General features: G+C 35.0%; 1 protein-coding gene across 1 annotated transcript in view; it reads left to right on the forward strand.

The window, feature by feature from the left end:
* The first annotated feature begins 1,186 nt into the window (after nt 1-1,186).
* The window catches only part of LOC139901372 (subtilisin-like protease SBT3.18), a 28,654-nt gene continuing 17,447 nt past the window's right edge, over nt 1,187-12,393 (forward strand). Inside the window, 1 exon segment of the mRNA XM_071884093.1 lies at nt 1,187-1,382. Within this exon segment, the coding sequence (XP_071740194.1) occupies nt 1,187-1,382 (196 nt within the window).

Here is a 12,393-nt window from a genome sequence, read left to right on the forward strand (position 1 = left end):
GCATGCCAATGTTACGTTTGACAGTGTTTAACTCTGATGGAGTCTTTTATCATATGAACTGTGTTTTTTTATAAATCGAATGTAATTACGTCTCATCCATTTAAAACATGTATTTTGTATGTTGTCACGTGACACTGATTCGTGTAAATGGTAATCAATTATTAAATGCTTCCGCCACGTATACGTATTTAAAAAAAAGCGGTGTCACAAGTTGGTATCAGAGCTTAATTTGGCAGCTTGTGCATTGTGATTTAAATGCCATGTTTCCAAACTTAGTAGAGTCATGTCAAACATAACATGCTGGGGATGGGTTAAGTGAGTATTAGGACAGGTTATGCATTAGTTGTTAGTACTAACCTGTGTTATACTAAGCCTTGGTGTGAGATGTTGTGCAGTACAGGTATGGTTGAAAATGATGGTATTGATGTGGCCCCCAACGCCCTCAGAATAGTCAGAGCTGCAGAGTACAGATGTATATCAGGTAAAGAACCTCGGGGATAGATGTCAAAGATGTAATGATGGTTACCGAAAGTTAAGTGCATATAATATATGTAAGTGAAGTAAGTTTAAGTGTACTCAGATATTGTACCTTTAGATTAGGCGACCTAGTCAGTGTCAAGTGGGTGTACCATTTTCTGCTTAGATGTAATCATGGTGAATAATATTTTAGTTACTGATGATACAACCTCGACAACAGTTCGACAACCGTACTATTATCTGATACAGAAGCGTTCGTTGCCAGTAGTAAAAGCAATAAAACAATGATAATAATAAAGAAAAGGATTCTGTTGGACGGAGTTGGTGTACTTGACCTATTGGGTATTCCAGGTTAAATCGATCAGTGAATTAGGAAGTTTATTGGATTTAATCAAGTATAAGGATTAAGATGAAACGATATGGGTTCTTTGTAAAAGATAAGGAGTGACAGGTACATGTTGTACTACTTCGGGATATGATTCCTTCTTGCGATGTTAAATGTGGGATGTGGTATGATAAATCAGGAGGCGAAGTTGGATTCTTGCAGAGATAATATATATATATATATATATATATATATATATATATATATATATATATATATATATATATATATATATATATATATATATATATATATATATATATATATATATATATATATATATATATATATATATATATATATATATAGAGGATCTATCAACTTATGGGACACAAAGCGTTACAGTGTTCGGCAAATCAGAGATTGAGTTCTGGGGCGGGGTCCGGGGCACAGACTTTATCAGCTGGGTCATCTTCTGTTCTTGTGGCCGGACAGGAGAGAAGGAACCCCACTGATGATACAGTTAGAGCATATCAGATGTTGACAGAAGCTAGAGATACATATGACAACTTGATTACCGGTACCTGTTTTATTACATTTTGTAATTTTTTATTACAGTTGGTAATTTGTTGGTGTAAGCTGTAAGTTACCATTTGTGGACATGTGTGCTTTATATCTGTTGTTGATGTTGTGGTGGAAACTATTTTAGACGGCCTTAGTATAGTTTCCTGTTTAGTTGATGCATAGCAGCTTAATTACTGTAACATGCTTGCCATGCTAGTTAAGATTTGCTATTTGTATTGCATGCAACGTGTTAGACTTGTTAAAGCACCATGCTTTAGATATTGGTTAATAATATTGATTGTGATTGGCCTGTTAGTCAAGTATTGTTCAGATACTGCTATGCGTAATTTTGGTTGTGTTAATTGAGACTTGTGTGAAGTCTTTTTCTTTACCGTTGACTGTTGACTGGCGGGACACATGTAGTGACCCGTAGGGACTGATTAGGTAGTAGTTCCCTAATTCCTTGACCATAGACTTGAGCCTTAGTTTGTGATTGTGTGATGCATCATCTGTATGTTTGTAGACCGTGACTGAACTAGTAGGTGTGACTGGCCTAGTAGTATCATCATATGACTGGACTCGTTGTGTAGGACCCGCAGGGTTACCCTAAAGAACTATCTTCCTCATTGAGTTTGACCTGACCTTTTGTGTGGTCCTTAGAAGTTTAATGTGGGCTACTTTCTTGAATTGGTCTCTTGAAAATACACCGACGGACTTTGACCTGACCGATTACTGAGTTTTGGGTGTGTGTTGACCTTAAGGCTCGGGCGAGTGTTATACTAAGATTGGGGAATTGTGAGAAGTGTCAACTAAGGACGATGTGATATAGTTTGATAATGCCATGTTTGAGGGTATTGTGACTAGTATCTCCTTAGAGTAAATTGGTATGGTTTGATAATGACTATTTCAAACAGTAGTGGGACCTCGTCAGTTAACAGTTGTGACTATATAAAACTTGGATAATACTAATTTGGGATTTATCAGTGGTTTTATCAATGGGGATCAGTTGGGTAAATTTGAACAGTGTAACTGCGACAGACGTGTTAGTATATCAGGATAGTTGTAATCAGATGATTCATTTAGAAACATTATGTTTGGAATAAATCTGTATTAGTGGATTATAACTACTGGTGACCAGAGGAACATACTGTGATGGATTGACGGACTCGATTAGGGTCTTGCTCTGAAATACTCAAAATGAAATTATGATTTAGGATGATGTATTATGTCTGGCCAACAAAAATACATCGTGGTAAATCATACAGTAGTTTCGGGAGTCAGAGGAGACGTAGCAAGTGACGAATAAGATGATAATTGATGGTTGGTATGAAAATGGTTTCGATGGATTGTAAACTATAGTTTGGTTATGTATATATGAAATCTCCTTAAAGAAAGAAACTCGATGGATCATGACTGATGTTTATTAGTGGAATTTCTTTTTAATGCCGGTCTATTGCGATTTTTAGAGGATTTTGACCAGAAGTTGACTTTTAGAATAAGTAATGATCGTTGATCTGGATTTAGATGTTGGTCCATTATTGGTTAAACGTTGTTAAATTGCGAATCTTGATGGAGTTTTAACCAAGTGATGACCTTTCTGAAGTAGTGTGTGTGGTGTCCGATTTGTGTGTCTATGTTATTTGATGGAACTATTGTAGTGGTAATTGTGTCATAATTGTATTAGTGGATATCCGCTATTAGAAATTATTAATGATGTGATTGAAATTGAGTTGGTAATTGAGTTCATAATACTTCTTATTGTTGACTAGATGATCAGAGACATATTTTAGTCGATGAACTATCAGATATATAACGACATGGTTGTGAGGATTCTTATAAAATTTCATGAATATCGGGTTGGTAATGGGTATTTAAGTACAGATTTGGGTAATTTCTGTAAATCAGTATTGACGTTGCGATAAAGTAAATGTGGAAAGTGAATGAGCCTGTATTTTCATGTGATACGATGACAACATATTAGTGACATTCAATGAGTTGAATTTGAAAATACGATGAAGTTATCTTATGGATAATCTCGAAATTTGACAGATTGGTTTGATTTGACGGATTAAAAAGTGGATTACCATCAGTATCTGCGTATTTTAGTTAGAAATGTCAATTTTAACGTGGAACATTTCGTGGAAAACCATAGAAACCAGATTTTTGGTGTAATTTGGTGTGCTAAAGATAGACAGTTACCTATATTTTGAGGATTTAAAGGGTGAAAAGAACCTTGATATGACTCATTGTGGAAGTCCATTAGATCGATGACGGGTCAGTGTTGTCTTTGATGAGTTATTTTGTATTTAAGAGAAATTTAGATTGTAACGGGCGATGGATTAATTGATCGATCTCCTTTTAGCTTAGAACTTGAATGGAATATGACTTGTTCAGTTATGATATCGACAGATTGTCAGTACTTAATTTCGTCTGCAAACGGTAAGAGTGATTCCTTAGACTAGTGCAAGATGAAGTACCTCAGTGTTGTGTTGTGTAATTGGAACTAGTGGAACAATTTATAATGAAACTTGGACGTTTGTTGGTAGTCGTAACGGGAAAGTTAATATTTGACTTCGTGATGCTGAGTTTTTCAAATGACTAAATTGGATAATGGGTTGTTAGTTGAGATATGAAGGAACCTTGGTAAAGCTTGTGATCTTAACATGTGTTTGATGAAGCTCCCAGTGAGACCGATTGTGTTGATATTTGTTACTATAACCATCAACGGCTATGACAAACCAAATTCCGAGGACGAAATCTCCTTAAGGGGGTAGATTTGTAACATCCTTGAATCGGGCCTAGTTGAAATGGACTAATTTACCCTTAAGTTCGTGTTGATTAAATATATATTTTAATTTTAAGTTAATATTTATTATTATTTGATGATGTGGTTAGGACCAGTTTGTGACAAGGGTCACAGAACAGTTTTGTTTATTTAATTTGGACTTCGTTTAGGTTGCCAAATGATGTACGAAAGATATCAGATAACTGGTAAATACCCGTGTGTGATGGGGTATTGTATTTAACCTAAATATAAAAGCAAGAACCAGCTCATTTATCTCATTTTCTTGAATCTTCTAAAAACATCCCGTACCTAACTCTTTCTCCTCTTGAAACCCTAATTGATCTAAACTTGAAATTGGATTAAGAGACTTTAGAAACTGATATCTAGCATCATTGTGAGCATCATCTCAGGTTTGTCTTGTTGAATCCATACTTTGATTGTTAGAAATTGGGTTTTTATATTCTTGAGTTAAAAAGTGTGAATTTGGGTTTGATTCTTACTTTAATGTGTTAGATATGCTTAATTGATGTTAGAAATAATTGCTATATAGTTTATATGATGTATTTGAAGTGATTTTGGTGTTAGAACTTGCAAAAATCGAGTTTTTGGGTCAAAAACGCGAAAAACAGCGAGCTGTAGGTGTTCATCAGCACCCACACTTTTGACAGGTCACTCGTATGAGTGACCACACTTTTGAGGGTCAACCACACGTGTGAGGACTCACTCGTACGAGTGAGGCCTCAGTCACACGTGTGAGCACAGGGTCAGATTTGTGGAAACTTATTTTGGCCATAACTTTCAAACCGTAACTCCGTTTTTGATGAATCAAGTATTGTTGGAATCATGATGAAAAATACTTTCCAATGGTAAACTTTTTAGAAGCTATATCAAAATGTATTTGGGTCAGAAATATAGGTATTAGCGTGTGTGTCTAGTGTGCATGCGTTAATCTGTTATTATGGGTTGAATTCTTGATATAGGCTTATGAATGAATGAATATATGATGAATATATGTTGGAAAATATCTTTACATGTTGCTATTGATGTTTCTTATCACTCGCACAAGTGAGCCTTCACTCGCACGAGTGAGCTTTCACTCGTACGGTTGAGGCGGTCAACCGCATGGTGAACCGCACGAGTGAGTGGTTACTTGAACTATTATATTTGCTAGTTGGATGGTACGGTTGAGATGTGACTCGTACGAGTCATATCTCACTCGTGTGGTCAACCGTATGGATCTACTGCTGTGTAATTAGATATTTGGCCAAGGACCAAACGTACGAGTGAGGTGTCAACCGCACGGTTGAGGTTTCTCAGACGTGCGGATGAGTGTCACTCGTACGGTTGACAGGTCAGATTGCTTAAGTGTTGGTATTTGTTGATATGACCTAGTTTATAGTATAAATTGATAATATTGTCGTATTGTTAGTAATTGGGATAAGATTTACTAACTTGTGAGTATTGTTCTCAGGTGATACAGACGAGGAGAAGACTCAATGACATTAGACTACTGAGTTTAGCTGGTAATCGGTGAGTGGGACTAACTGGAGAATATAGTATAGAGTAGCATGTTATATTATGATTGCCATGCTTGTTAGATATACTTATTGTTGTGATTAGTTAGTACCTTGTGATGACTGCATGTTGGTTGATGCTTGTCTGTTGAAACCCAGTACATCCCTATCTTGTGGTCGCCTAATTCGATAGGAGAGATCAACCTGCGGGTTGGGTTCCTCATGTGGTAGCCTATTTGCATCCGTGTGGTATATGTTTGAATGACGCGTTCGTCGCGTGTGGATGATTTATGCAGCACGGTATGTAGGAGGAACTTCCGGTAAACCCCAGCCCGATCAACTGGTGGTTAATGGTTTGGCCGAACCGCCGGAGTCTCTGTAGACTGCACTACTGGGTGATGGTTGTGTGTTAGACTATGTGACATGAGTAGTATAACACTTCTGTATGCTATGGCCTGTAGTTAGTCGTACTCACTTAGCTTCGTGTTAATTCCCCTCCATCTCCTCCCTGCAGGTTGTAGCTTTGTAGATATTGCTCATGGGAGAAGACGGGCATGCCAATGTTATGTTTGACAGTGTTTAACTCTGATGGAGTCTTTTATCATATGAACTGTGTTTTTTTATAAATCGAATGTAATTACGTCTCGTTCATTTAAAACATGTATTTTGTATGTTGTCACGTGACACTGGTTCGTGTAAATGGAAATCAATTATTAAATGCTTCCGCCACGTATACGTATTTAAAAAAAAAAAAAAAAGGCGGTGTCACACTATGGGACAATAATTTTGATTTTATTTTGATCAATTCTTTTAAAGTGTTAGATATTAGTTTATAGTATATGAGAAGAACAAGCACTAATTTGGTCCCTAATGTCATCATATTCTTAGATAGTGCAAAAATAACAATGATAATGATCTACATTGAAAGGGTACATGCTATCATCAAATTTGTTCATTTGAAGTGTACCTTAAGGCATCCGTAACTTCCTAAATGCAATGTGAACATAATGAAAGTGCTTTAACCACCGTCTTATCTTCTTCCACAAAGATATTACCAATTACCAATTTTTATTAATAATGACAAGATAAAAGATAATTAACCATCATTAAGAGTAATGAAAATTTGTGGTAATTTATGCAAATTTCAGCATGGTGGGTTATCTTGTTTTGTAGTTGAGATTAAGTAAGCTAATAAATCTTGCGTAATCATGACAACGATTAAGTACCTTATGACACACCAATTTAATTAAAAAACTGTATTAACCAATTAATTATACCATACATATAGATATAGTCATAGATATGATTAAAAAATCCTTGGACAAGATAATATACTCCAAGTAAGTGGTTTCCATTTACAATATAAAGTAGCAGACAACATTCAGTGCTCTTTTTGGTAGATTTTAGTCCAGGTAACAAACATAAGATTCAAATTAAACACTTTTTGTAGCTTACTACAATATACAGTTTTAGTTAATTTATTGTTTAATATCTTACATGTTAGATAACCACTTGACATATCTCAAGTGGCCACCGAGTTTCCAATGAAGTAAGAGATTCTGGTTCAATTCTTGGTAACGCCCAAAATTGAATTAATTGTGTTCTTGACTAGAGGGGGCGCCATTGTGTGCAATTCACTCGGTTACGGGTCTCACCGCTCTGGGGAGCTCACCACTCAGGGGTTTTACTCGCTAGTGGGGACTCAATAAGATTGTCGCTAGAGAGTTTCCTCTGCGAACCAAAAAAATCTTACATCTTAGATGATTAAAGGATTAAAACTACGAATATGTCATACACTTTCATTTTCGTTCTAATGTATGCTATACATCCAAAAAATATTATTGTAGACTATGAACTTGTTTATGCGTCATTATCAACATATATAAAGTTTTGACATAATAAATGTAACGACCCGACTTCGTTATACTAAAAACACGCTAAATTTTTTTTTCTGAAGAAATACATCTGGACGGCGTCCAGACATCTGGACGGCGTCCAGCAAAGAAGCCTTGGACGGCGTCCAGAAGATCTGGACGGCGTCCAAATGAACTGTAACTTTCTGATCCCCGTGTCCAACTTACGTGAGCGGAAAACCCGCTTCCCGACACTTTTAAACGAAGACCTTTTCACAACATGTCGATATAAGTTAAACTAAGAGATTTCCACAATAAAATCAAGTTTTACAACGTTGGGCCCACATCGACCGTTTTACGAGTTTCGTTCAAAAATACAAGTTTCGACCGTACAGGTTTAATTTTCAAACGATACTAGAGCATGGTGTTTGGGGTTAAACTACCCAAATCTTGGCCGAAATTCCAAAAAGCTAAACCCCCCGAGAGCCACTACTAATCCAAATGAATACCTTTGCCCTTGTCCACGCCGGAGCCTAAAAAGGTAAACAACGAGAGGGTAAGCTAGAGCTTAGTGAATGCAATAATTATACATATATACATATATAACCTACTTACTTGCAATCACTTACACAATACCACATAAAAGCTAGCGATTCGACAACTATGCAAACATTATGTATAAACCAATATCCGCAATTCATAATAGGCTAGCGACAACAAAAGCATGTAGTTCACAATTAAATATGCTAATACAAAATTCACACAACCATGGTTAACCAATCGTACAAGGGAATGGTACTCGCTAGAGACCATCGGAGTTCATAACATCCATTAGTGTACATACGACGCGCAATCACTAATTCCCCGGGTGATGTCTTGAACACCGCGACAATTTCACCCCCATGACAATGTGGTGTCTTGAACACCGCGACAATTCCACATGTCAATCAAACCAAATGAGTGGTATCTTGAACACCGCGACAATTCCACTCCCATGACGATGTGTTGTCTTAAACACCGCGACTATTCCACATGTCAATCAAATCAACGAGTGGTGTCTTGAACACCGCGACAATTCCACTCGTTACGTAGAATGTGGTGTCTTGAACACCGCGACAATTCCACATTCCACGCTACACAAATAAATGCATTATATACGTACACGCATAATTATTCCACTCACCTTACACGTCGGTGATGATTAAACACTTCCGTACGCTTCAAAGCAAAGTACCTAATACATTAAGTATATATATCAATTATTCATTCAAGTTGGTCAACCAACTTATTCGCCATACAAGTGCCATTTGGCCCATAGTGCAAACTGTAGTGACCTGAACTTTTCCATGTTTATATATATTAATTGAGATTGATATTTACATGATTAAATGTTTTCAACATGTTAAGCAATCAAACTTGTTAAGACTTGATTAATTGAAATATGTTTCATATAGACAATTGACCACCCAAGTTGACCGGCGATTCACGAACGTTAAAACTTGTAAAAACGACATGACGATATATATATGGATATACATATGGTTAACATGAGATTATGATAAGTAAGCATCTCCATAAGTATATTAACAATGAGATATATACATATAAACAAGACTACTAACTTAAGGATTTCGAAACGAGACATATATGTAACGATTATCGTTGTAACGACATTTAAATGTATATATATCATATTAAGATATATTAATATATCATAATATCATGATAATATAATAATTTAACATCTCATTAGATATAATAAACAATGGGTTAACAACATTTAATTGAGATCGTTAACTTAAAGGTTTCAAAACAACACTTACATGTAACGACTAACGATGACTTAACGACTCAGTTAAAATGTATATACATGTAGTGTATTTAGATGTATTAAAATACTTTTGGAAGACTTCAAGACATATATCAAAACACTCATACTTAACGAAAATGGTTACAGTTACTTTCCCATTCTTTTCTTTCATCAAGAATTCTAGTCGTATTCTTACCCGTATTATACACAGCTTCAAAACGTACTTACTATGGGTATATACCAATAGGAACTAGCATGGGATTCCACTCTTGATTATGTCATGTATGACTAATCAATTTTAACTTCTACCATGAGCTAGTCAACTAACTAGAACTCCTTTTAACCCCACTCACCACTCACCAATTACCACTCATCATTCACTCCATTTCACTTCCAATTCTCTTTCTAATTCTCTCTCAACACACACACACACTATTATGAACGTATTTTTCCAGTAGTTAATCATCATCTTCATCAAAAATCACTTCAAGAATCAAGCTATAATCATCATAGGAAGAACACTTCAAGAACACTTCAAAAATCCCTTCAAGTTTACTAATTTACTTCCAAGCTTTCTAATCCACTCCAAGTAATCATCTAAGATCAAGAAACCTTTGTTATATACAGTAGGTTATCTTTCTTATTCAAGGTAATATTCATATTCAAACTTTGATTCAATTTCTATAACTATAAACTATCTTAATTCGAGTAAAAATCTTACTTGAACTTGTTTTTGTGTCATGATCCTACTTCAAGAACTTTCAAGCCATCCAAGATCCTTTGAAGCTAGATCATTTCTTGTCACTTCCAGTAGGTTTACCTACTAAACTTGAGGTAGTAATGATGTTCATAACATCATTCGATTCATATATATAAAACTATCTTATTCGAAGGTTTAAACTCGTAATCACTAGAACATAGTTTAGTTAATTCTAAACTTGTTCGCAAACAAAAGTTAATCCTTCTAACTTGACTTTTAAAATTAACTAAACACATGTTATATATCTATATGATATGCTAACTTAATGATTTAAAACCTGGAAACACGAAAAACACCGTAAAACCGGATTTACGCCGTCGTAGTAACACCGCGGGCTGTTTTGGGTTAGTTAATTAAAAACTATGATAAACTTTGATTTAAAAGTTGTTATTCTGAGAAAATGATTTTTATTATGAACATGAAACTATATCCAAAAATTATGGTTAAACTCAAAGTGGAAGTATGTTTTCTAAAATGGTCATCTAGACGTCGTTCTTTCGACTGAAATGACTACCTTTACAAAAACGACTTGTAACTTATTTTTCTGACTATAAACCTATACTTTTTCTGTTTAGATTCATAAAATAGAGTTCAATATGAAACCATAGCAATTTGATTCACTCAAAACGGATTTAAAATGAAGAAGTTATGGGTAAAACAAGATTGGATAATTTTTATCATTTTAGCTACGTGAAAATTGGTAACAAATCTATTCCAACCATAACCTAATCAACTTGTATTGTATATTATGTAATCTTGAGATACCATAGACACGTATACAATGTTTCGACCTATCATGTCGACACATCTATATATATTTCGGAACAACCATAGACACTCTATATGTGAATGTTGGAGTTAGCTATACAGGGTTGAGGTTGATTCCAAAATATGTATAGTTTGAGTTGTGATCAATACTGAGATACGTATACACTGGGTCGTGGATTGATTCAAGATAATATTTATCGATTTATTTCTGTATATCTAACTGTGGACAACTAGTTGTAGGTTACTAACGAGGACAGCTGACTTAATAAACTTAAAACATCAAAATATATTAAAAGTGTTGTAAATATATTTTGAACATACTTTGATATATATGTATATATTGTTATAGGTTCGTGAATCAACCAGTGGCCAAGTCTTACTTCCCGACGAAGTAAAAATCTGTGAAAGTGAGTTATAGTCCCACTTTTAAAATCTAATATTTTTGGGATGAGAATACATGCAGGTTTTATAAATGATTTACAAAATAGACACAAGTACGTGAAACTACATTCTATGGTTGAATTATCGAAATCGAATATGCCCCTTTTTATTAAGTCTGGTAATCTAAGAATTAGGGAACAGACACCCTAATTGACGCGAATCCTAAAGATAGATCTATTGGGCCTAACAAACCCCATCCAAAGTACCGGATGCTTTAGTACTTTGAAATTTATATCATATCCGAAGGGTGTCCCGGAATGATGGGGATATTCTTATATATGCATCTTCTTAATGTCGGTTACCAGGTGTTCACCATATGAATGATTTTTATCTCTATGTATGGGATGTGTATTGAAATATGAAATCTTGTGGTCTATTGTTACGATTTGATATATATAGGTTAAACCTATAACTCACCAACATTTTTGTTGACATTTTAAGCATGTTTATTCTCAGGTGATTATTAAGAGCTTCCGCTGTCGCATACTTAAATAAGGACGAGATTTGGAGTCCATGCTTGTATGATATTGTGTAAAAACTGCATTCAAGAAACTTATTTTGTTGTAACATATTTGTATTGTAAACCATTATGTAATGGTCGTGTGTAAACAGGATATTTTAGATTATCATTATTTGATAATCTACGTAAAGCTTTTTAAACCTTTATTGATGAAATAAAGGTTATGGTTTGTTTTAAAATGAATGCAGTCTTTGAAAAACGTCTCATATAGAGGTCAAAACCTCGCAACGAAATCAATTAATATGGAACGTTTTTAATCAATAAGAACGGGACATTTTACAAACGTGACCCATTTGCATCATTCATTCTAACACTAGGTCGGAATTTCGTCAAACCCTTACTAACAATTCGATTATGGTCTTAATACACCTTTTAACACAAAGTTATCTCACTTTCGCACCCATTAACCCACTTAGGTCATCAAAGACTCATTTGACCCATTTCAAGGTTAACACACTCATTTGGGTCACTATCATACCCATATACACCCATTCACTTTAATCACTAAGTGTGCTAGTGATTTACTAACATTTAAGATCCATATACACAATTTGACATTTCAAACCCTAGGTTAGT

Source organism: Rutidosis leptorrhynchoides, chromosome 3, assembly GCF_046630445.1.
Source record: "Rutidosis leptorrhynchoides isolate AG116_Rl617_1_P2 chromosome 3, CSIRO_AGI_Rlap_v1, whole genome shotgun sequence".
NCBI classification, from domain to species: Eukaryota; Viridiplantae; Streptophyta; class Magnoliopsida; order Asterales; family Asteraceae; genus Rutidosis; species Rutidosis leptorrhynchoides.